Source organism: Podarcis liolepis (assembly GCF_965112155.1).
Source record: "Podarcis liolepis genome assembly, chromosome: 6".
In the NCBI taxonomy this organism is placed as follows: Eukaryota; Metazoa; Chordata; class Lepidosauria; order Squamata; family Lacertidae; genus Podarcis; species Podarcis liolepis.
Genome location: NC_139559.1, coordinates 49,546,626 through 49,573,037, shown reverse-complemented (window position 1 = coordinate 49,573,037; position 26,412 = coordinate 49,546,626). Strand labels below are relative to the sequence as shown.

At 44.8% G+C, this 26,412-nt stretch overlaps 2 protein-coding genes across 7 annotated transcripts in view; one reads left to right on the top strand and one right to left on the bottom strand.

Moving 5' to 3' along the window:
- SZT2 (SZT2 subunit of KICSTOR complex) overlaps positions 1-1,600 on the bottom strand; it is a 79,034-nt gene extending 77,434 nt beyond the window's left edge. For all 6 annotated transcript variants that reach the window (XM_083510742.1, XM_083510746.1, XM_083510743.1 and 3 more), the window contains exon 1: positions 1,497-1,600. In XM_083510742.1, coding sequence (XP_083366868.1) covers positions 1,497-1,526 — 30 coding nt within the window. In that variant the 5' untranslated portion in view covers positions 1,527-1,600. The remainder of the gene's footprint in view (positions 1-1,496) is intronic.
- On the top strand, positions 1,525-23,465 carry MED8 (mediator complex subunit 8). The gene is made up of 7 exons (XM_083510820.1): positions 1,525-1,664; positions 7,918-8,036; positions 15,500-15,644; positions 17,275-17,415; positions 18,735-18,816; positions 18,969-19,217; positions 23,011-23,465. Exons 1-7 carry the CDS (start codon positions 1,659-1,661, stop codon positions 23,073-23,075), a joined length of 807 nt encoding a protein of 268 aa, XP_083366946.1. The 5' UTR covers positions 1,525-1,658; the 3' UTR covers positions 23,076-23,465.
- Positions 23,466-26,412: the final 2,947 nt, after the last annotated feature.

The window sequence follows — 26,412 nt, the reverse complement described above, 5'->3', positions numbered from 1 at the left end:
ATTGCTTTATTATTTCTCTTTCTCAACAGCTGGTTAAATCACTGGAATTAGTACTGAAGTCTGTGTGGTATGTTCAGTGTACAATGTTGTAAATGATTTATTTCTCTTTAATACTAAAAAAAAAAAGCTCTAACTACTTCAGTTGAATTTACTCTTAAATTTGTGTGCAAATGCATTATCATCTAACTATCTAACTATCTGGCATGTGGGCCCTTTAAGAGAAACAGCTATGACCCGGGAGGCCTGGAGAGCTGACTCAGGTGTGGCCTGGCTGGAAAAGTTTGTTACTAATCTGTGCAGGCTTTCAGGGCTCTTCAAGAATAAATTTGCTATGCCATTAACTGAGTTTGTAATGCATTTCTACATAAACTACAGAGGACAAAACACATAGTATTACAGCATGAGAGTTTTTTGGAACTAGAAAGGTTTCATATTTTTACAGCCAACAGGTGATCCAATGAATATATAATATTGCCTACTTTATATTTCTTACATTAATATCAACTTCCCTTGGAATACCTGGTCACTGTTAGAGATAGGAAGAGCAAAAATGGCCAGTTATTCTTATTCAAAAAGCCTGTTTTTCCCTTAATGGCAAATCAAGGCTGCTATCCTTAGACATATGCTCTATTAGGCCTATTAGGCCTTAATTCTGAGCAAGCATCCATAAGGCTGCTCTGTAGACAAGTGGAGGAGTAGCAAGTCGACTTGAACATGCTACCACATGTGCACTAATAGTACCAAAAAAGTACCAGGGCTGCATGTGGGTAGGTGATGAAGTAACAACAATGGGCATGCAGAGCCCAGCACATCTCCCTACGTCTAAACATTTCCTCTGCCAGAAGCATTTGGCTCTGTTGTTCTATAAAGGCACCTCTCCGTAGCAAAGGGACCCCCTACTTGTGGCACCCTCGACTGCAAAACTGTTGGTCAAAGTAGGGATGAACTTTTGATCGAATACACGTGTTCTCATGAAATCTCTTTCAGGTTAGGTGCAATATACAGCCAGACACTTATCCAACACTACTGTACCATGTTGTTTTTTTCTGTGTTACTGGATTTGTTTGTTTTTAAATCACAGGCTGTTTGACGGTTTTGCTTTTGTGACTGCAACGTTAAGTTGCGACTTGTTTCATTCACGGCATGTTTGTAAACTGTCCTGTGGAACATATGGTGAAGGGCGGGCTGCAAGATACATAAACACATAGTAAACAAGATCTAGGAGTGGCAGTGAGCCGTTATAGGGCTGTGCCCCGTGTCTGTACGCAATGCAATACGCTCCCTTGCATCCACGCGCTCACTCCACCGACACACATACACAGCGCCCCGAGGCAGGGACTTCCCTTTGCATCCCCGCAAAGCCTCTCGCCCCCTTCGCAGCCCTTGCCTAGGAAGCTCGAGCGTTCTCAGGCAAGAGAGCGAGCGCGTGCCGCTGCACACGGCCCGGCCCCCCGCGCTCCCCAGCCCCGCTCGCACAGGAAAGCAAGGCGCGCTACCTCTGCTTCGGGTCTCTCCGAGGCCGCCATGGCCAGCACTTTCCAACTCCGTGACCTCCGACCTCGTAACGCACCAACCCGGAAGAGGAAGCAGCGCGCGCGTGAATAAGCCGCCGTCCGTGGGAGGCTTTCTTTATATCGCGGTCTCCGGTCTCCGTCACTATGCAGGTGAAATAAGCGGGCGGGGTTAGTGGGTCGGCGGCGCGGGGGCCTTTGGGGACCGCATCTTTCTTGGGAACTGGCTAGTTCTAGCCTAGTAGTCTAGCTGAGGAACCTCTCCCTCCCTTAGTTTACCTTGTTTTCCTCTTCCTTCCCTGCCCCCTTTCCCTCCCCCCCCTATTTTGTAAGCCTGCGGGTAGGGACTGGCTTGTTTTAATGCATTGCCTTTTTGGCTGAAGAGCGGGGGGGGGTACAAATGCCCTTTTCACAATAATAATAGTGAGAATGCTCTTCTGCAGAGATTGGGCAGGCGTAGCAAGCCCTTTTCAGCCCAAGGGCCCTGTTTCCTTTTGCAGGCCTCCCGGGGGGGCGTGCTAGTGGCGGGTGAGGAAATGGATGTGATTCTTAACTGTGTGCATACTAGAAGCTGCGTGCTAGCCGGACGAAAGTCGGAGTTTCTGCACACGTACCTCGTGTGTCCTCCATCCAGGCAAGCAAGAAGCATTATTGGGAGTTCATTGACTCGTTGCGGGCATGGGGGCAGGGTTGCTGAGGGGTGTGTGGCCCAAGGGTAGGTTGGAAGGCTACGCATGGTCGCGGTGCCCAAGGTGACCCACGCCTCCTCTGGGTAAAGCAGCTGCAAAGGTGAATAGGGTTCTTGCATTTTTATAACTTAATAGGTGTGCAAGGTATCACAGTAAGTTGCATGCAACCCTTTCGTGAAGACGTTCTTGCCTTCAAAAGCAAGAACGTACATGTATAGATGAATTCTTAACAGTAGAAGAGGTAAAGTGGATGCAGCGTATTATGAAGAGATTGGGAAAAGTTGAAATTCTCTTCTGTGCAAGTTTTTTAAAAGTGTTGGAGCCTTGCTGTCTTTTACAACTGATTCGTCTTTAGCTAACAGACTATCTGCCAACTTAAGCTTCAGATAGCAACACTTTAACATGAAAGTTCCATTAAAATGTGCTAAGGATTGGCGTGCTAAATTGGTGGAGTGGTATTCGCAGTTGCAATAGGACTCTTGGGTGGATTTAAATGGCATCTTTAAAAGCTAATTACAGTTCAGCCATAATGTAAAATATGTTGGTGTATCTTTGCTTCTTCCTGTAGGAGCTGAGATTTTCCTCATAATTAGCTGCATGCCCTAACTCACTAATTCATCTTAAAATTATTCATATCTTTCATTTATATCCCAACTTCCCTGATATAACCATGGTTAGTGTGAACCCTGGTATAGGTAGAAGACCAATAGTGTCTAGCAGTAAAAAGGAATTCATAGGATATGGGGAGAAGAGACAGAGGAGAATATGAACTCAAAGGGAATGGAGATCTCTTAATCATGGTAAGGAGATAAATAAATGTTACACGTTCCTTGGATCCCAGAGGCTATTAGTCAAAGTATTAGTAATAATAGCAGTTTTATTATTTATACCCCGTCCATCTGGCTGTGTTTCCCCAGCCACTCTGGGTGGCTTACAGCACATTAAAAATGGTAAAACATTACACATTAAAAAATTTCCTGATACAGGGTTGCCTTCAGATGTCTTCTAAAAGTCAGATAGTTGTTTATTTCCTTGACATCTAATGAAGGAGATCTTGGTGTCCTCACTAGGCCCCAGTGGTGGAGGTGGTTCTGTTAGATTGCAAACCACTTGAAAGAGTCTCCTGCTGTTTTCTGCAGATGCAATAGAGGCGGTAAAGAAGGTCCTCTTCGCCATTGCTATCTCCACTTGGTAGGCTCAACGTTGAGCTCTAACCCATGTCTGGTCCCATTCAGAATGCATTTTCCACCAAAACTAGAGTAACCATGGGGTGTTCTTTCTGTCCTCTGGCTCTATCCTTAAGGCTTAATGCATCTTAGAATTTCAAACCAGAATTGAAAGGCCAGAAAAATATATGGGCAGTATCCAACACTACAGTTCTCCTGGAACAATATACTTTCACAAGCACAACAGAGCTTCCTTTCCCACGCCTGCCACTTCCACCCCCTGTGCATCCTCAAAACCATCTGGAGCAGATTTTGGGGGTGTATGGGAGAGGAGAAGAAATGGAAATTGCATTGCATCAGTGAAACATTTGTTCCACAACATTGGATATAACTCTGTTTTTAAATTTTCACAAATAATAGAAAAGATCAAAAGTCCTCCCTCCCTCCAGTCATCCACAGTTAATCTTCCATTACTTATGAGCCATATGAAATATGTTGTCATTCTCTGTAATCATTTAGTTCTTCTTCTGGAATCTTCACGTGTCCTTTCCATGTGCTAAAAGAATTACATGATTATATCAAACTGGATTCTGCCTTGAGCCATGCATAAGCAGTACTCTTTAGAGAAGGAACACCACACACAGTTGGCAATAAAGTTGTTTTATTCAAGTGAAGACATAATTTATTTCCAGCTTTTCTACAGTTTCCAAATTTGCATAGATTGCTGTATTTTTCCATGTATAAGACACCCCCTATTTTTGGGGACTCCGAATTAAGAAAACACCCTTCAGCACTACCCGTGTATAAGATGAGCCCCAATTTTAAACCTTTTTTTTTTTGGTAAAACAACCCCTAGTCTTACATACAGAAAAATACGGTATATAGAACTACAGGCTTATTTCTGATGTTTATGTCATAAAATGTATATGAGTGGTAGTAAAAAAAAAATTTAAGCCTCCAAGTGGTTTACATAAAAGATAAAACAATAAAATTTACAGTAGTTTAAAACATACAAGAATACTAAAATATTAAACAGATTAAAAGTCACGTTAACTTTTAAAGCACCTGGGTAGGCTTGTCTAACCAAGATTTTTTTAGCAGGCAGGAGCCAAAAATAATACAGTGAAGGCACCTGCTTGGAAATCCCTGCCTATGGTTATCAAATTGTGAGTGCTGCCACACTAAATGATCATTTTCTTACAAATGTGGAATAGGTATTATGTGGCACCTGTAGTACTGTCAGTTCCACGAACTGAAGCTGTTGACTGAGCACATGTGGGATAAGGCAATCTCATAGGTGAGCTAGTCCCAAATTGTTAAGGGCTTTATATACTAATTCTTTGAACTTGGTTGGCCCAGTAGCAAATAGGGAACCAGTACAGATCTCTGAGCACGGGTGTTCTATACTGACAAGGCCGTACTCCTGGCGGCAACTTTGCTGCAGCATTCTGCACTAACTGCAGCCTCCTGATCAATAGAAGCAATAGAATACAATAGAAGCCCCACAGAGAGCTTATTTCAATAATCCATTCTTGAATGCATGAACTACTCTAGCCAGGCTTGCCAGGAACAGCTGTAGCTGTTGAACCAATGGCTGTTGGTACAAGGCACATCCCATCACTCTTGACTTCTCAGAGGTAGATTTAATTAGCAGATAAAACACCCTTCCTTCGCTCGAAACATGTGCATTTACTTTTAATACAATTATTTTATCTTAAGCAATGCAACTAGGTCGCACTTAGAAGTAGCGTCCGGGAGATCCAGAATCTCACTCGAGGGCTTTCCATCCAGTTCCCTCACCCCTTCCTTTCGAACTCGGGGGTGATTTATTGGCAACTGTGAACGAGGCAGTGTCTCCCCATTCCCTGGGGAGATCCTGGGAGGCTGATTTACTCCCATCGTCAGCCTCTTAATTACCTCGTGTGAGCCAGAGAGATGGTATTGTCGGCCATCTTCCAAGGCGCCCCTAGCGGCCCCCGATAAATAAGTCTTTCCAGGGGAGATTTTGCCAAATCAAACTTACAATCCAAACATCAAAGCAGTGGCTCGCCTCCCCCTTTGACTGTTAATCTCGCAACATAGTCTGTCTCATAATGACGGATCCCGATTAAGAACTGCGTCACAGGAGAGCCTTTCATTTTTCTTTCCAGGTCTTCTGAAAAACAAAGCCTTTAGTTATTATTTTTATTTCCACACAGTTTATTTTCTAATCTCACTTGCTGTCAGTCGTGTGACGGTAAAATCACACGTTCCTGCTTACAAGTAAGTGTCTGGAGGAAATGTGTACATTGCTAATTGTTGTGAAAAGTATTGGCCTAATTTCAAAGGGCATGTTTTGTGATATACCGTATTTACTCTAATGCTCACCTTTTCTAGCCAAATTATGTTGCGAAAATTAAGGTGTGCATTAGATTCGATGGCACATTTACATTCGCCAGCAAATACTTTTTTTGTTTTGTTTCAAGGTTTCTGAAATTTGAGGTGCGCGTTACATTTGATGGTGCATTCGACTCGAGTAAATACGGTATACTAGGCAACTGTGAACTTGGTTGTAAGCATTGTGACATCAGAAAATTTACTACACCACCAAGTACTTACTACACCACTGTCTTACAGAGAACAATTTCTTCCAACATAACTACATGCAATTCCTGCTTCTGGAATGTTTATCCAAAATTTCACTTATCTGAACACACAGAATTATACCCAAACCTTTCATCATGAATGGCTGATTCAGATATGATGGATGTCAAAACTGTGGTTAAAACAAATCTTGACTCCTTTGAAATGTTGGCTTTGCAAGGCAGAAAGTATGTGCTACTGGAATGTGACCTGTATTTTAAAGAACCCCAGTACAGTGGTACCTCGGGTTACAGACGCTTCAGGTTACAGACTGCGCTAACCCAGAAATAGTACCTCGGGTTAAGAACTTTGCTTCAGGATGAGAACAGAAATCGTGCTCCAGCGATGCGGCAGCAGTGGGAGGCCCCATTAGCTAAAGTGGTGCTTCAGGTTAAGAACAGTTTCAGGTTAAGTATGGACCTCCGGAACGAATTAAGTACTTAACCTGAGGTACCACTGTAGTATCATGTAGTTTAAACCCTTTATATCTATCCCATCACTCAGCTTCCCTTGTTTTCATAACAGTGCTTGAGACACACCATGACAGCTAAGTAATTTTTTGCTTATTGAAGGCGTCTAATTTGGATCAAAGGCACAACCCTACACTAGGAAAGGTGGGGAAGAAGAAGAAGAAGAAGAAGAGTTTGGATTTGATATCCCGCCTTTCACTCCCCTTCAGGAGTCTCAAAGCAGCTAACAATCTCCTTTCCCTTCCTCCCCCACAACAAACACTCTGTGAGGTGAGTGGGGCTGAGAGACTTCAAAGAAGTGTGACTGGCCCAAGGTCACCCAGCAGCTGCATGTGGAGGAGCGGAGACGCGAACCCGGTTCCCCAGATTATGTGACTACCGCTCTTAACCACTACACCACACTGGCTCTCAACAACCCTATAAATCAGGAACGGTCAGAACCTGACCTACCGTACAAACTTTGATTTGTGCAACTGTCCTCCTTTCAACCATCTGATAAAGCTATTAATGATCATATACCAGAGCAACATAGGTTACTAATAAAAGTAATCAGTGCAAGATTACCTCCCCAGATAATCTTTCAAAGATATTTCATCAGTGCAAACAAGCTTATTGGGAATACTATTGACATACTTGCACCAAGTATGATGTAGCAAGAGGGATACCCAGTGTTTGCATCCACCAGCAAGGAACAATGCAAAGGCAGTGTTTGAACAGCACCCAAAGGGAACCCTGAGAAGAGGAAATGTTGGGGAAATATCTGTGGCCAATATTTAAGAGTTGCTTCTCTTAAGAGTGAATACAACATCATGGCAGAGATCCAGAAATTCATCAGCTCCTTGCCCGATGCAAGTCTATTATGTTTGTGCACATATCTTTAAGCCCATAGGGTTAAAACAGAGGCACCCAAAAATAAGGAGCAAACACAAGTGAAATACAAGGAAGGTCATGCACCAGGCACCATGTCTTAAACCTCTGGACTCAGCTGAATCAGAATATCATCATTGCTATCTAGCACGACTTCAGTCTAGCAAGTTTTCTTTTAACACTCTTTACTCTTGCCACGCATTTGTCAAATGCTTTGTCAGAGACAATAATATTTCAATACTAAAAATAATTATAATAAGTATTATGTTCACTACAGTGGTACCTTGGGTTAAGTACTTAATTTGTTCCAGAGGTCTGTTCTTAACCTGAAACTGTTCTTAACCTGAAGCACCACTTTAGCTTATGGGGCCTCCTGCTGCTGCCGCGCCGCCAGAGCACGATTTCTGTTCTCATCCTGAAGCAAACCTCTTAACCCCAGGTACTATTTTGGGTTAACGCAGTCTGTAACCTGAAGCGTATATAACCTGAAGCGTATGTAACCTGAGGTACCACTGTATATGAAAGCCAAAAGTGGCCCTGTAAACTGAACACTCATTAATTAGAAAATTGATTATTACTCTATCCTTTCCAGAGAGAGGAGAAGCAGCTTGAACTATCTCTTGAGGCTCTCATCAGTCAAGTGGCTGACCTGAAGAATTCCTTAGTCGGTTTCATTTACAAGCTGGAAAATGAATATGACCGACTTACCTGGTAAGAGGCTTTGAAGAAAGTTGTGTGGCTACTCTTGGTTATTGGTGGGAGCAGTCATTGCAGCATCTATTTCTTTTTTGATCTTGGAAAACACACACACACACATATATAGATATAGATATTATTAGTTTTCCATCTAGCGATATATAATTACATTATTATCTACATTACCTCTCTGGCTCTCTAGAGCCTGACTTCCTTCCCTCCCACCTCATGGCTTTCAAAATTAACCTTTCTATCATAGCATTTTATACGTTTTTCAATTCTAATTACAGTACACTCATTACAAAATATCTCAAAATTTAAATAAATATAAAAAAGGGGGAAATTTCTCTTCATAAATCTTCAGACAGCCCTACTAGTGATGTTAATTGCTTACAATGATCTTTCACGTATCATATAAATTTACTCCAGTCCTTTTGATCATGCTGGTTTTGCATTTTCCCCATCAGCTTCGCCAGTTCCGCAAAGTCCATCATTTTCATCAGCTACTCTTCTTTCGTTGGTACTTCTTGTTGTTTCCATTTTGGGGCTAAAATAATTCTTGCTGCTGTTGTTGCATACTTAAACAGCCTTTTATCTTCTATTGGTATATCTTCACCCACTATACCCAATAAAAAGGCTTCTGGTTTTTTAACAAAAGTATTTTTAAACTTTTTCTTTAACTCATATATCATTTCCTAAAAAGCCTTTACCTCTTTACAAGTCCACCACATATTGTAAAAGTTACCTTCCTTTTCTTTGCATTTCCAACACTCATTAGTTCTTGTTCTATACATTTTAGCAAGTTCTGATGGTGTTAAATTATTATTATTATTATTATTATTATTATTATTTATACCCCGCCCATCTGGCTGAGTTTCCCCAGCCACTCTGTTTAAAACAATACAGCATTAAATATTTAAAACTTCCCTAAACAGGGCTGCCTTCAGATGTTTTTTAAAAATAGGATAACTGCTTATTTTTTTGACATCTAATGGGAGGGCGTTCCACAGGGCGGGCGCCACTACCAAAAAGGCCCTCTCTCTGGTTCCCTGTGACCTCAGTTCTCGCAATGAGGGAACCACCAGAAGGCCCTCGGTGCTGGATCTCCGTGTCCGGGCTGAACAATGGAGGTGGAGACGCTCCTTCAGGTATACAGGACCGAGGCCATTTAGGGCTTTAAAGGTCAGCACCAACACTTTGAATTGTGCTCGGAAACATACTGGGAGCCAATGCAAATCCTTCAGGACTGGTGTTATGTGGCCCTGGCGGCCTCTCCCAGTCACCAGTCTAGCTGCCGCATTCTGGATTAATTGCAGTTTCCGAGTCACGTTCTGTGCTGGGCCCGGGGGTTAACCCAAGCAGGTCCGGTCCAGGTCCGGTCCCAAATCCAAGGGATTCCATGAGGAGTCAGTCCAACAGGACCGGGGTCCTGGGGCAGGGTCTGGCAGCCTTTTATCTCTGACGGGGTAACGGCTGGTCCTGATCCCCCAGTGACTCACCTCCCTGTTTCACCCAACGGCGATCACTCCTGCGATTACTCAGGTCTCTCCTTCTCTCAGACCTGAGTCTCTGCAGCTCGGGAGATGTCGGTGGGTTACTAGACCCAGAGGCCGCCTCAGCCACTCCTGACCCAACTAGTAGTGGAGCAGCTGCACATGATTGCCCAGCAGAGGGAAACAAGGTAATCCCCGCATCTGGAGCCAGGGCAGGCTCAGGCCCCTGACTCAGCTCAGCTGGTGCTTGTTGCAAGGGAACCTGTGCAGACTGAGGCTCTTCAGAATCAGGCCCCAGACTTGGTTCAGATGCCGCCTGAGGCAGAGGATCTGGTGCGGACCGAGACTCCTCCGTTTCCAAGCCGGAGTCCTAGGCCATCACACCTTCAAAGGTAGCCCCATGTAGAGCGCATTGCAGTAGTCCAAGCGGGAGATAACTAGAGCATGCACCACTCTGGCAAGACAGTCCGCGGGCAGGTAGGGTCTCAGCCTGCTTACCGGATGAAGCTGGTAGACAGCCGCCCTGGACACAGAATTAACCTGTGAGTCCAAAGCTGTGAGTCCAGAATGACTCCCAGGCTGCGCACCTGGTCCTTCAGGGGCACAGTTACCCCATTCAGGACCAGGGAGTCCCCCCCACCTGCCTGCCCCCTGTCCCCCAAAAACAGCACTTCTGTCTTATCAGGGTTCAACCTCAATCTGTTAGCCGCCATCCATCCTCCAGGTACTCACACAGGACATTCACTGCCTTCACTGGTTCTGATTTAAAAGATAGGTAGAGCTGGGTATTATCCACATATTGATGAACACCCAACCCAAACCCCCTGATGATCTCTCCCAGCGGCTGCATGTAGATGTTGAAAAGCATGGGGGAGAAGACAGAACCCTGAGGCACCCCACAAGTGAGAGCCCAGGGGTCTGAACACTCATCCCCCAAAACCACTTTTTGGACACGGCCCAGGAGGAAGGAGCGGAACCACTGTATAATAGTGCTTCCAGCTCCCACCCCTCCAGACAGTCCAGAAGGATATTATGGTGTCAAAGGCCGCTGAGAGATCCAGCAGAACTAGGAAACAGCTTTCACCTTTGTCCCTAGCCCACTGGAGATAATCGACCAGTGCGACCAAGGCAGTTTCAGTCCCATGGTGAGGCCTTGGAAGGGATCCAAATGGTCCGCATCCTCCAGGCGTGCTTGGAGTTGTTCAGCAACCACTCGCTCAATCAGCTTGGCCAAGAATGGTAGATTTGAGACTGGGCGATAGTTGGCCATATTGGCTGGGTTCAAAGATGTTTTTTTAAGAAGCAGTTTAATGATCACCTCTTTCAGTGGGTCTGGGAAGGCTCCCTCGCAGAGGGAAGCTTTCACCACCCTACAGAGCCCATCGCCCAGCCCTTCCCGGCTCGCTTTTATTAGCCAGGGTGGGCAAGGATCAAGGAGACAGGTGGTCAGTTTCACTCGTCCAAGCAGCCTGTCCACATCCTCGGAGGTAACAGATTGGAATTGATCCCATGTAACATGACTATACAGGACTCTAGCACTCTCCCGCCCCGGTCCTGCTCCCACGGTGGAGTCCACCTCCTTCCGAATCTGAGCGACTTTATCTGCAAAAAACTTTGCAAAAGCATTGCAGGAGATCTTGGGGTCCCTACCAGGCCCCAGTGATGGTAAATACCATCTATACAGTGGTGCCTCGCAAGACGAAATTAATTCGTTCCGCAAGTCTCTTCGTCTTGCGGTTTTTTCGTCTTGCGATGCACGGTTTCCCATAGGAATGCATTGAAAATCAATTAATGCGTTCCTAGGGAAACCGCCTTCAGACCAGGTCCAGGGACAGTCTGTCCCCAGACCTCTTCTGAAGGCTGGGGGGGGGGGGACAAGGGCTTTTCTTCTCACCCCCAGCATTTTAAAAAACCCTGGGACAGCGGAGGACTTCTCCGCTGTCCGGCCGATCTTAAAATGCTGGCGGGCGGCATTTTAAAATCGCCCCGGACAGCGGAGGACTTCTCCGCTGTCCGGGGCGATTTAAAAGCCCCTAGGACGGCAGGCAGGGGGGGACAAAGACTTTCGCCCCCCGCCCGCCTTCAGAAGGTGTTCCCACCCCCCCGCCCGGCTTCGCAGCAGCGCTACGAAGCCTGGCGTCTGGGGCAGGTGCTCCCGCCCCCCCCACCCCGCTTCGGAGCAGCGTTCCGAAGTGGGGTGGCTGGGGCAGGTGTTCCCACCCCCCGCCCGGCTTTGCAGCAGCGCTATGAAGCCCGGCGGCTGGGGCAGGTGCTCCCGCCCCCCCCACCCCGCTTCGGAGCAGCGTTCTGAAACGGGGTGGCTGGGGCAGGTGTTCCCACCCCCCCGCCCGGCTTCGCAGCAGCGCTACGAAGCCCGGCGGCTGGGGCAGGTGCTCCCGCCCCCCCACCCCGCTTCGGAGCAGCGTTCTGAAGCGGGGTGGCTGGGGCAGGTGTTCCCACCCCCCGCCCGGCTTCGCAGCAGCGCTACGAAGCCCGGCGGCTGGGGCAGGTGCTCCCGCCCCCCACCCCGCTTCGGAGCAGCGTTCCGAAGCGGGGTGGCTGGGGCAGGTGTTCCCACCCCCCGCCCGGCTTCGCAGCAGCGCTACGAAGCCCGGCGGCTGGGGCAGGTGCTCCCGCCCCCCCCCACCCCGCTTCGGAGCAGCGTTCTGAAACGGGGTGGCTGGGGCAGGTGTTCCCACCCCCCGCCCGGCTTCGCAGCAGCGCTACGAAGCCCGGCGGCTGGGGCAGGTGCTCCCGCCCCCCCCACCCCGCTTCAGAGCAGCGTTCCGAAGCGGGGTGGCTGGGGCAGGTGTTCCCACCCCCACCCCCCGCCCGGCTTCGGAGCATGGGGAGATCGCTTCTCTCCGCAGCCGCTTGCTTCAAAAGAGGTCCGGGACCTCTTTTGAAGCAAGCGGCTGCGATCTCCCCGCAGCCGCTTGCTTCAAAAGAGGCCCCGGACCTCTTTTGAAGCAAGCGGCTGCGGGGAGATCGCTTCTCTCCACAGCCGCTTGCTTCAAAAGAGGTCCGGGACCTCTTTTGAAGTAAGCGGCTGCGGGGAGAAGCGCAGCCGCTTGCTTCAAAAGAGGTCCGGGGGCAGCGGGAGCGCTTCCCGCTGCCCCCGGACCTCTTTTGAAGCAAGGGGCGGTGGGGAGAAGCGATCTCCCCGCAGCCGCTTGCTTCAAAAGAGAAGACCCGCTGTCCCCGGGGCAAGCTTCGTTTTGCGAAGCAAGCCCATAGGGAAATTCGTCTTGCGAGGCAACTCGAAAACGAAAAAACCTTTCGTTTTGCGAGTTTTTCGTCTCGTGAGGCGTTCGTCTTGCGGGGTACCACTGTACATCATTTTCATAACATTTTCTTTAAGTGCATTGCATGCAGTAAAATTAACACCTTCCTTCCACAACTTTTCCCAAGATTCTAACTGAATAATATATCCAAAATCTTTAGCCCATTGTATCATCACTCCTTTAACTGAAACCGTTTTTCTTTTTATCCTCCTTAAGCACATCATTTACCTGATGATATTACAACCAATCCATCAATAACTCTTTTGTTTCTTCAAATGTTTTTTAATTTTAACTGACTTACTATCTCTGTCAATAAATCTCTATGCGTGGCCCACTCTCCTTTCATATTTAACTTTTTTACCATTATTCCTTCTATTGGAGAGAGCCACCAAGTGGTTTTACGTTCCAATAATTTTTTATATTTATTCCACACCTCATAAATTGATTTTCTTATTGTGTGGTTCAGAAATCCTTTATGCACTTTTACTTTGTCATACCATAAATATGCGTGTCATCCATATCTGTTGTCATAGCCCTCCAAATCTAAAAGATCTGTCTAACAAAATCCAATTCCTCAACCAACACAGACAGGACACTTAACAATATATTCTCAAGTCTGGCAGGGAGAAACCACCTCTTTCTTTTGTATCTGTTAGGATTTTGTATTTTCAAATCAAATATCTTTAATACGGTCTATGACCAGCAAGGATTTTGTATTTAATTCTTGGTTGTTTCCCCTGCCAGATAAATTTTGATAATACTTTTTGCCATTCTTTGAAGTGCCCCACCCTGAACAAAATATTATTCATAACATCCTTTAAGGGTGACATCAGTTGTTCACACAGTTTTTTGTTGTATTTCGCAGTGAGTCCATCCAGCCACCATCTTCACTCAGTTCCAATAAAATCAAATCTAAGCGTCTGCTTTTCCCAGACCGGTTGCATCAAACATTGGCCTTTCCAGGGGAGATTTACCAAATCAAACTGGAAACACAAGTATAATGACATATTAAAGGCTCACCTCCCCCTTTGACTATTTGTAATTCTGCAGCCCAGTCTTGACTTCCAATTATGGCGGATTTCAAGTACAACACAACTCCCACATAGATTCCAGGAAGCCGTCCAAGTTTTTTTAATGTCTCTCCAGCGGCTAATGAGATTCTGCTTCTGCCTGATGTCCACACACTGGAGAATCTTTTATCCTCTTCCAAGCAAGTCAAAGATCGAAAGCCTTAATTATATAGTATTATTATTTCCACACAGTTTATATTTTTAGAGCCATATTATATCAACAAATACAAAAATTTCCAATCTTGCTTGTTATAGTTAATGTAAATGGTTCTTCTGGGGTGTTTTTGCCAAATAATATAATAAAGCAAAACACAATAATGAGAGAGGCTCCCCCCCTTTTTGTTCCATTCCAACATACAAACTTAAATGTTAGTCCTTCTTCCACTCAAGTCTTTTTTGGCACCTTAGTGGCTGGGTTAATTAGCAGAGTAATTCCTCCCTCCTCACTCGAAGCATGTCCAAAACTTAAATCCAATTTTTCATCTTAAGAAATGGAACTTGATTTGCTCATAGAGACAGCATCCAGGAGAGCCAGACTCTCTTGGGGACTTTCCATCCAGTGCCCCCAGCCCCTCCTTCCTTCCGAATTTGGGGCTAGTTTGTTGGGCATCCGCGGATGAGACTGTGTCTTCCCTTACCCCTGGGAAGATTTTGGGAGGCTGATTACTCCTGTCTCAGCCTCTAATTACCCGATGAGAGCCGGAGCAATGGAATTTTCAGTCATCTTCCATGGCGCCTCAAGTGGAAGTCCGAACAAGAAGGCATTTCAAGCCTCCCATCTTGTCATGGGGCAGAATCCCTCTAGACCAGGCATGGCCAAACTTGGCCCTCCAGCTGTTTTTGGGACTACAATTCCCATCATCCCTGACCACTGGTCCTGTTAGCTAGGGATGATGGGAGTTGTAGTCCCAAAACAGCTGGAGGGCCAAGTTTGGCCATGCCTGCTCTAGACATTTCTTCTCTAACCAAATACCCACAAATCTCAGAGATATTCCAGGGGGGGAGAATCTAGATATTCCACTCTTGGCACAGTGTGTCGTGTTATCTGTTAAAATTAGCAGGGGGTTGTGATAATGCTGCTGGAGCTACTTGCCTTTCTTGTTATGGCATCATGACTACAATACAGTGGTACCTTGGGTTAAGAACTTAATTTGTTCTGGAGGTCCGTTCTTAACCTGAAACTGTTCTTAACCTGAGGTACCACTTTAGCTAATGGGGCCTCCCGCTGCCGCCATGCGATTTTTGTTCTCATTGTGAAGCAAAGTTCTTAACCCGAGGTACTATTTCTGGGTAACCTGAAGCGTCTGTAACCTGAAGCGCCTGTAACCCGAGGTACCACTGTACAGCCAGTATGACATAGTGGTAAGAGTGTTGGACTAAGACCTGGGAGACTGGGGTTCTAGTCCCAAATCAGCCATGAAGCTCACTAAACCACCTTGCAGATTTATTGTGAAGACAAAATGGGGCAGGGGGTGGGAACCATGAATGCCACTTCGAGCTCCTTGGAAAAAAGAGGGATATAAATGTAATAAAATAATTCAACAGTGAAGATTTGAACTTCCCACAGCCAGAGGTAGGGATGCTCTATATGAGTGCCTCATGTCCTTTTCATTTTCCCATCTCTGCCTCAGGCCCTCAGTGTTAGACAGCTTCGCTCTGCTCTCAGGTCAGCTGAATACCCTGAATAAAGTCCTAAAACATGAGAAGACTCCACTGCTGCGCAATCAGGTCATAATTCCACTAGTGCTGTCTCCAGATCGTGATGAGGAGATCATGGTAAGGATTTGGCTGATTATTACAATCTATTTTATAGCTACAAGTCATTTCTTGGCTCCAGTGCTGGTGAAAAAGTTGAGTGACAGGTTGGTTAAATGAGAATAGTAGCACCTTCAATACTTAAGTATTATAAATGGCAGAGCACGTAATGGATTGGACTAGATTGCTCACATTCCAGTTTTTCTTTGGGGGAGTTTTAAAAATGGCATCTCCTACCTGTAGGCTGACGTGGTACACTTCATTACATCACTTCACTTTGCTGCAAATGTTGACTAAGCCAGAAACCAATGAGAAAAAAGGATCTTTAGGAAAGCAAGGATGTAACAAATTGAGCCTCAGTTCCTTCATGCTCTATTCTATGTTGGCCTCTATCTCCTCCCTTTGCTGATTTCTGCCACAGCCTCATACCTTGCCAACCTTGCTACTGGAAGAATCTTTTAGCTAGGACTTTGTGTATACTGTACACCAAACACGAGGGTGTCGTGCCTCTGCAGTCTAGAAAGGAAGTATGTCACATCTTAGCTTATGGGGCAACTAAATTGCCACAATGGGGCATTTGCTCTTCTCCTCACCCATGCTGCCCGCAGAACCGGCAAGGGTGGGAGGAAAAAGGGAGGACCTTCTGTTACGCAAGGAGAAACACTTGTGCTGACAGAACATTATCCTTAGCGCTACATCGATTACAACCCCTGGATTCCAGAGGCTTGAGTTTGACATTCCTAGGTCATGTCTTAAACAATGTTGCTCAATCAGTTCTCCACAAACTAGTGTTACGCAGCGCGTGTCTTCAGATAAACATGAAGAACAGAGTTTGAAGTTTCTCACAGAATACACATTCATTTTATTTTTGCCCTGCTTTTCAGAAAATATTGCCACCAAAGCAGCTTACAGTTCAAATCCACAGAGCGATAAAATTATACCCTTTATATTTTATACGTGGCAGTCTGTTCTGGCTCCTGTTGGCTGGTGATACAGTCCCAATTTTAGACTCTTCCTTCATAGATAGTCAGAAGGAGCTACAAAGGTACTCAGCTGCTAGCTGATGGTAAAGATGCCAACACAGAGAAGTACAGTGGTGCCTCGCAAGACGAAATTAATTCGTTCCGCGAGTTTTTTCGTCTTGCGGTTTTTTTCGTCTTGCGAAGCACGGTGTCGGGAAAGTTTTGGAAAAGCTTCAAAAATCACCAAAGTCTTCATAAACCTCAAAAAAGGCTACCACACCGCGTGCTATGAGTTGCTCCTCGAAGTCAAGTCGCAACTGTATTAACGGTTTTAAGAAAAAGGAAACAAACTTGCAAGACGTTTCCGTCTTGCGAAGCAAGCCCATAGGGAAAATCGTCTTGCGAAGCAACTCCAAAAACCAAAAACCCTTTCGTTTTGCGAGTTTTCCGTCTTGCGAGGCATTCGTCTTGCGAGGTACCACTGTAACTGTTTCTGCTCGCCTTCATTGCTTAAACTTTTTATGCATTGGTAATTTAATTGCTAGAATCCTGCTGGCGGGTATCCTGGGCCTAAATTCCCAGGAACAACTGGGTCTCTGTAACCTACATCAGGTCTGTAGGGCCAACTTTGTATTCTGTAGCTTTGCGGCAAAGTATGACTTTGATCACTGATGGTCTGGATGTTCCAGCGGCAGACAGAAGGCCGAGTGCCAGTGTTCAGCCATGAGGTTGTGCCTGATCACCTGAGAACCAAGCCTGATCCTGAAGTAGAGGAGCAAGAGAAGCAGCTGAGCACAGACGCGGCTCGCATTGGTACCGATGCGGCACTGGTAAGGGTTTCAGCTGCTTAAGTATACTCAACTCCTAGGTTTTTGTTGTTAAATATCTCTTGCTGAATATTTATATGTAGGAATCCTGTGGTCTTTTGCATCTCTACCACCATGTTCTCACATTTAATATTCTGCATCAGAGTTGCAAGTGACCCCAAAAGTTCACTTACTGGAACCTCCTACAGTGCAGGACTCACAGCTTAAAGAAGCCGTGACAGATGGCAATCCAACCTCTGTTATAATGAAGGAGAGACCACCACTTTCTGAGGTAGTCTTTTCCATGGCTTAACAGCTCTATCAGAAAGTTCTTCCTAATTTTTTGTCAGAATCTCCTTTCTTGTAACTTGAACCTATTGGATGCAGTATTTCAGGTGGGGGGGTCTCAGCAGGGCAGAACAGAGTGATATTATTACTTCCCTTGATCTGAACACTATACTTTTGTTGGTGCAGCCTAGAATTGCATTGGTTGGGGTTTTTTTGTTTTGTTTTTTGCTACTGCATCAAGCTGTTAACTCATGTTGAGCTTGTAGTCTACTAAGACCCCTAGATCCTTTTCACATGTGCTGCTGTCAAGTCTGTTGTCCCCCATCCTATATTTGTGTGTCTGATTATTCCTGCCTAAGTGCAGAGCCTTACATTTGTCCCTACTGAAATTCATTTTGTTAGTTTTCTATTGTAAATGGCCCTGTGATTCTTGGAGGAAGGATGGTATAGGAATAGCAGCAGCAGAAGCAGCAACAGTAACAGTAGGAGTTGTTTGGGCTCAGTTCTCCAATCCATTAAGGTCTTCTTAAATCCTGATTCTGTCTTCTGAAGTATTAGCTACCCTTCCCAGTTTGATGTCTTCTGCAAATTTGATTAGCAGACCCTCAATTCCTTCATCCAAGTCACTTATAAAGATGTTGACAACACTGGGCTCAGGACAGAATCCTGCAGCACCTCACTGGTCAGTCCCCGTCCCCCCCGGAAAATGAAGAACAATTAGTGAGCACTCTTTGGGTTTGGTCAATCAACCAGCTACAAATCCACCTAGCAATAACATCATCTAGGCCACATTTTACCAGCTTCTCCACCAGAATATAACGGGAGGTTTTGTTGAAAGTCAAAATTCTGCGGTTTTTATCTATATTTTTGATAATTTTATTAAGTGCACCTTTAAAAGTTGGTTTTATTAATATTTTTAATAAATCTTTTATACCATTTTATGTAAAATACTCAAATAGTTTTTTTATTGAGCAGTCTATTAAAGGTTGTAATTTTTTTTTTAAGGCAACACAAATTCCTTGACATGTTTTACTGTGCAAATCTTATCATTACAGAAACAGATCCAAAGCTTAAACAAAATGTGCTCGAACTTATTGGAGAAAATCAACAAAGAAGACCGAGAGTCTGAGAGTGGAGGTATGGCACTGGAGAAGCAGGAAGGACAGCAGAGGTGTTAGAGGGGGTTCACAGTCCAGTAGCCCTAGAAACAGAAATAGTAGAATAACAGCAGCCAAGATTAGCATAATGGTATTAAGACTGTGCTCTATAAATTTTCCTTCGTTGTGCAGGTTTACGGCAGAACAAGCAGACATTCAACCCTGCTGATACCAATGCACTTGTTGCAGCTGTGGCCTTTGGAAAGGGTCTGTCAAACAGACGCCCACCCGGTGTATCAGGGCCTGTACAGTCCGGTCAGCCAGGTGCCAACCCCATCATAGCAGGTGCTTCTGCTATGCAGCAGGTACAAATGTCTGGAGCATCAAGCCAGCCACAGTCCATGCTTGGAGGAGTGCAGATGACACAAGCAGGACAGCCAGGTAAATAAAAGCATTCAATCATATTGGAGTGTCTCAAATGCAAAAGGAGAGGAAGTGGAATGTACGGGTGTAACGAATGGGGAGCTATGCTGAGACAAGAGGAATCGGTGCCTGGGGGAATTTAAATGCATATACAGTGGTACCTCAGGTAGAGTACTTAATTCATTCCAGAGGTCTGTTCTTTATATATATATATATAATTTTTATTAAATTTTCCATTTAACAATCCAATCATATCACATTAATTATTCCAAATTATACCAATACATATCATTAAGTCCAAATATTTTGCCAAATTTTAAATTTTTGTTGGGGGTTCCCATGCTTCAAGTTCAGTAAGGGTCCAGTCATCTCATATTTCTGCTGCTTTTGGTGTTCACAAGTCCCATCTTCCGATCTTCTTGTTGTTATCGTTTTTCTTTTTAATCACCTCTTGAGTTGTTTCCACAAGCGAGTTGAAGCAAGCATCATTATGTTTCTGTGTGAACTTTGTAAGGCTCTCCCTTTCTTTTCTTTTTAAAGCTGGTAAGTCTTTTATTTGCAGTAAATCATCACACGCTGATCCAAAAGTCCTGCTCGGGCGGCAGGCACCATTTTTGTCAGTTCCGATGAAATAAATTCTAAGCGTCTGCTCATTAATTTTCCCAGACCAGTTGCACCATAAATCAGTCTTTCCAGGGGAGAAATCAAACTTACAATCCAAATATCAAAGCAGTGGCTCACCTCCCTCTTTGACTGTTAATCTCGCAACATAGTCTATCTCATAATGGCGGATCCCGATTAAGAACTGTGTCACAGGAGAGCCTTTCATTTTTCTTTCCAGATCTTTCGAAAAACAAAGCTTAGTAATAACCTTTAGTTATTATTTTTATTTCCACACAGTTTATTTTCTAATCTCACTTGCTGTCAGTCGTGTGACGGTTCTTCTAGGGGAAGGGTTGTTAGGTAATATCATAATAAAAAGAAGAAGCTTCCCCCACCTTTCCGTTCCGTTTCAACATACCGACATAGGTGTTATTCTTTGATGTTATCTTCCGTGCAGTCCATTCCATCACTCTTAACTTCTCAGTGGCAGGCTTAATTAGCAGCTGATAAACCCTTTTCTTCGCTCGAAGCATGTGCAATTACTTTTATATGGAAGATTTTAACTTAAGTAATGCAACTAGCGTCGCTCTCAGAAGCAGCGTCCGGGAGATCCAGAGCTCACTCGAGGGCTTTCCATCCAGTGCCCTCACCTCCTCCTTCTTTTGAACTTGGGGGTGATTTATGGGCAACCGCGGACGAGGCTGCATCTTTCCTTCCCTGGGAAGAATTTCGGGAGGCTGATTTACTCCCATATCAGCCTCTTAATTACCTCGTGTGAGCTGGAGAGATGGTATTGTCGGCCATCTTCCAAGGCGCCCCTAGAGGCCCCTCTCCCTAGCGGCCCCCCCATTCTTAACCTGAAACTGTTCTTAACCTGAAGCACCACTTTAGCTAATGGGGCCTCCTGCTGCTTTGAATCCTTTCTTTCATTTTGTCCAATTCTGCATAGTCCATTATTTTCGTCTGCCATTCTTCTTTCGTCAGAATTTCTTCATGTTTCCATTTCTGGGCTAACAATACTCTTGCCACAGTTGTTGCATATAAGAACAATTTAACATCTTGCCTATTAATGTCCTGACCTATAATACCAAGTAAAAATGCTTCTGGTTTTAAAAAAAATGTATATTTCAACATCTTTTTCATCTCATTGTATATCATTTCCCAGAAGTTCTTTACTTTTTTACATTCCCACCACATATGATAAAATGTTCCTTCTTTTTCTTTACATTTCCAACATTTATTATTTGTCTTGTACATTTTAGCTAATTTCCCTGGTGTAATATACCAGCTATACATAATTTTCATCATATTCTCTTTCAAAGCATTCCAGGCTGTAAATTTTATCCTTTCATTCCACAAACTTTCCCATTCTTCAAGCTGTATATTATATCCACAGTCTATTGCCCAATGTATCATCTTTCAAATGCCATCCCAACAGTATTTTATACATTTTAGATACTATTTTACATTCATTGTTTAATATTTCTATTTCAAATTTTGATTTTTTTATCATCAAATCCTTTTTCTTTAAAATCTTGTTTATACATTTCATTGACTTGGCAATAGTGCAACCAATCATTCACATAGTCTCTAACCTCCTCATAAGGTTTCATTTTCCATTTATTTCCATTCCCCCCCAACAATTTCTCATAGGTAACCCAGTTTTTCCTCATATTTATCTTTTTCACACTCATTGCTTCCAATGGAGATAACCACCACGGTGTTTTACATTCTGATAAATTTTTATACCTATCCCATACTTCATATAAAGATCTTCGAAATATAAGATTACCAAATCCTTTATGGATTTTTGTTTTGTTATAGCATAAATATGCATGCCAACCAAATCTATTATCATAACCTTCTAAATCCAACAAATCTGTATTTTTTAGCAACATCCATTCCTTTAACCAACAGAGGCAAACCACCCCATAATACAACTGGGACAGCCCATAATATCTTGTGCTGTATTCACCACCCTCTGTAGACACTTCCTATCAGTTGATGTCAAACCAGCGTACCACACCGTGATGCAGTGTGAAAGGACACTTTCTATTGTTGACCGGTAAAAGGAGATCATCAAATGTTGATTGACATCGTTCTTTCGCATTACTCTGAGGAGATGGAATCTCTGTTGGGTTTTCTTAACCACCTGGGTTGTATTTATTTTCCAAGTAAGGTCTTCACTGAGATAAACTCCTAGGAATTTAAAGGAAGAGACTCTCTCCACACAGCCCTCCCTGATGTACAGCGGGGCTAGTTCTCCTCTCTTCCTCTGAAAGTCCAACACCATCTCCTTTGTTTTGCTGATATTAAGGTGCAAGTTGTTCCCTAGACACCATGTAGATATTTTTTGGACCTCCCCTCTATACGCTGATTCGTCTCCAGCTGTTATTAAACCCATTATGATGGTATCATCTGCAAACTTAATAACTGCAGTAGACGGGTCAGATGATATACAATTGTATGTATACAATGAATACAGGTAGGGACTTAGCACACATCCCTGTAGTGTGCCCGTGCTGATTTTTAAGGAATTAGATGTTACATGTCCAATCCTCACTGTTTGTGTCCGATCTTTCAAAAAGTATTTAATCCAGTCACAGATGGTAGGAGAAAGGTTCATGTCAGCCAGCTTTTTAATGAGGATGTCCAGAAGGATTACATTACACACACTCTGGGGGTGGGGATGAAGGGGCAGGTATGATAACCTATATACATATGATTATTTTCAAAGAATTGAGCTCTTAAATGGCGCGTGCTGTTGCAGAGGAATTTTGCATTGTGCAAGGCTACCATTGGTTACTATACCAGTTCCCACTGCATTCCAGTTGCTAGGGAACAGCAGCAGGAGAAGACTGTTGAGCTTATTTTCTCCTTTGGGCTTCTCAAGAAATAGATGTTTGGCCACTTTGGGAAACAGGATGCTGGACTAGATCAGCCTTTGGTCTGATCCAGCAAGGCTCTTCTTATGTTTTTATTGATCAAAACAAGATTTTCACACGGTGAATATGGGGAGGGAATGCAGAAGTGGAAAAAATTAAACAGTGAGAGAAGCTATACCTCACCTAGAAAGTGTGTGCAAAGAAGATTCTGACATGAACCCCAGGGAAGAAGTGGGGGAAATGTTCCCACTTATATGTTCATCACTCCTAAAATGTAGACTGTTCTAACACATTGCTAAGCCCAGCTGCTTTCCTCTCTCCAGGTAAAATGCCCAGCAGCATAAAAACCAATATCAAATCAGCTTCAATGCATCCCTACCAAAGGTGAGTAGGAAATATTCTGGCATGTTGCTGCTTCTGGACATCCTTTCAGACTTCAGCTCACTCTCAACAGCAAGATTACTGACTAAAGTTCTGTCTCCTAAGATAATTACCTTCTCATTGAGATAATTTATTTACATGGCTGCATTTATCACTTGGGACTCAGAAGTGTTCAGTGTGTTCATACAGAATGGCATAGGCATTCCTTTGCGAAGAACACATCTGTTGATGAGCCAGACCTGGATGAGGAGCTGATCTTGACTCTTTTCTACACATATAAATATGAAGCCTGATTGTCTTGGAGTGTGCTTTTGTGATTAGAATTGGATGGTGGAGGAGGAGTAGACATGCAAGATGTACTCTTTATGGTTTTTTGTTTAATAAAGATCAGATGTTCTGCTTTGTGTATTCATTTACATATTTATTTAAACTATTACCTCTTGTTCTTGAGCTGAAAGTGCTCCTAGACCAGTTTACAGATCTTTTTTTTTCTTCTTTAAAAAAGAAGATATTTTTTGCCCTCAAGTGTCAGGGAACTGACATCAGAGCCAGAGGCGGAGGCAAGGCTCTCAAGCGATGCTGGAGAAGGGCCCAGCAGGGAGAGAGGCAGCTCATCAGCTGGGGAAGGAAATCAGTGTAACACCAGGGATAAAGGGGGGCAGATGGGGGAATCGGCGAGGGGGCTCCAAGACTCCTCGCCGGAGACCAACGGGGAGAGCATGGGTCCTCCACTACCCACACCCTCCCTGCGCAAGACTTCCGCGCAGGGAGAGTAGGAGGAGACTTGGGGTCAAACAGCTTTTATGCTGGAAAAGGTTTAAGAAACGCCCACTGACAGATTCTGCTAGCGACTGAGGCAGCCACGAAGTGAAGGGCTGTCCAGACAGAAAAGGTTTAACAAGGCAACATAGCCAGGAGTGGCGGCAACTTATGCACGAGCAACCCCTACATTCATTACATCAAGCTTACAATCTGACAACATGACACAAAAGGAAAAAGGTAGCGTATTTTTCGCCCTATAGGATGCACTTTTCCCCCTCCGAAAATGAAGGGGAAATGTGTGTGCGTCCAATGGGGTGAATGCAGGCTTTCGCTGAAGCCTGGAGAGCGAGAGGGGTTGTGCACACCGACCCCTCTAGCTCTCCAGGCTTCAGGAAGCTATCCGCAAGCCTGCGGAGCCCGGCAGGAACTCCCGCGGGCTCTGAAGGCTTGCGGATAGCTGCCTGCAGTCCGAAGCCCGGGGAGCGCAGCACTGTGCACCCCGGGCTTAGGGCAGCTATCCGCAAGCCTGCAGAGCCTTGCGGGAGTTCCCGCCGGGCGCCGCAGGCTTGCGGATAGCTGCCCTACGCCCGGGGTGCGCAGCGGGCTACAGCGCTGCGCTCCTCGGGCTTCGGATAGCAGCAAGCTCCGGGAACGATGGTGAGGTTGAGCGCAACCTCGCCTTCGCTCCCGGGCCCCCAGCCCTGAGGCTAAAAACGAAGCCAAGACAGCGAGCGGGATACATCCCGCTCGCTGTCATGGCTTCTTTGCTCTTTGTTTTCTTTATTCCCCCCCCCCCCAAAAAAAATAAGTGCGCCCTATGGGCCGGTGCACCCTATAGGGCGAAAAATACGGTATGTAGGGTGAAAGCAAACTCAGGAATCATTTTTTAAAAGCTACAGTTGTTATAATAGCCAGCTGGGATGGAAATAATTCAAGTAGTTTGAGAGAAATGCTACTGCTAGGTGGCAGACTAGGTGGCAGAAGAACCAAAGGCAGCTGGTTTTTCAGTAGAGCAGACTGAATAGCTTTGCTTTCCTTCTCTCTGCTGCAACCAGATGGAATGGATGGTAATCCTGCATTTGTTCCTAGGTCTGGTCATGGTAAACACTGTGGATTTGTCTTTGTATTTTCCGTAGATCGCCTAAGTCCAGTAACACTGGATCAAGCTATTATCTAGTTTGATGTCTGCAGATGTATTGATCCTTGGCCATTGATAAGATAAAGCCAAATATTCAGTGTCTTCCACAGGGAGGATGCAAGAAACTTGGCGTTAGAAATCACTGTAATGCAGAGAGCAACCCATCTGACTCAAAGGAACTGTACTATTCTTCACTGCAAGGGAAGTTTAAAATATCACAGGTGCATCTAATTTGATGTGTGGAAAAATGCTTCTTTGGCCTTCATGAATTCTTTGCAGTACATTGGTACAGTGCAGTCTGCCCATGGTTTACTTCCATTCAATTCCCACCAATGTACCAGATGCAGTCTCCTGCATTCCTTTCACTAGTGGCTAACTTTTCCAAAGTATCAGCCGTCTGATAGAAACTATTTGGGTCCATAATATAAATAAAAGGTAAAGGGACCCCTGACCATTAGGTCCAGTCGTGGCTGACTCTGGCGTTGCGGCGCTCATCTCGCTTTATTGGCTGAGGGAGCCGGCCTACAGCTTCCGGGTCATGTGGCCAGCATGACTAAGCCGCTTCTGGCAAACCAGAGCAGCACACGGAAACACTGTTTGCCTTCCCGCCGGAGCGGTATCTATTTATCTACTTGCACTTTGACGTGCTTTTGAACTGCTAGGTTGGCAGGAGAAGGGACCCAGCAACGGGAGCTCACCCCGTCGCAGGGATTCGAACCGCCTACCTTCTGATCAGCAAGCCCTAGGCTCTGTGGTTTAACCCACAGCGCCACCCGCGTCCCAATAATATACATAGCTGTGTACAAAAATGATTCCCAAACTCCCCCCACGCCAGACCACTTGAAAATTGCTGAGGTCTTGCTGGACCACTTAATGATTTTTCTGCCTATTGTAACAATTGTAATGCACTGTGCTAGATGCTATATTTTTCATTATATTTGTATTGCTTCTTTCGTTTCTTATATAGAGGCGTTTTCCCACTTGAGCCTCATTAGCACGCACATTCCCATTGACACATGCACTGCAAACGGCAACTGAAGGGGGTGGGGGAATCCCCACTTGTGCGTGTCATAGAATGGAACCTTCTTATAAATGGGGATTTCCCCCATTATACATTTTTATTGTATTGCAATTTGAATTATTTGAACTTAAAAGCAATAAAAATACAAATCACAATTAATATGAATATTTATTGCACTGGATGTGTCCACCCCGATCTTCAGTCACAAATTCACAAACACAAAGCAGACTACCAGAATGCTTTCAGATCACACAGTTTGGGAACACCAGGTGTAGATAATCCAACTTGCTTATTTCATTCCAGTTACTGAACTTTGGTTTTGTGGTTGTGGGTTTTGAGCGCCCCTGTGCACAACTCTTTAATGTGCGGTACCGCAACTTTTTGGGTGGCTGCAAGGGCAAATGGCTGCAAACTATGTGGATT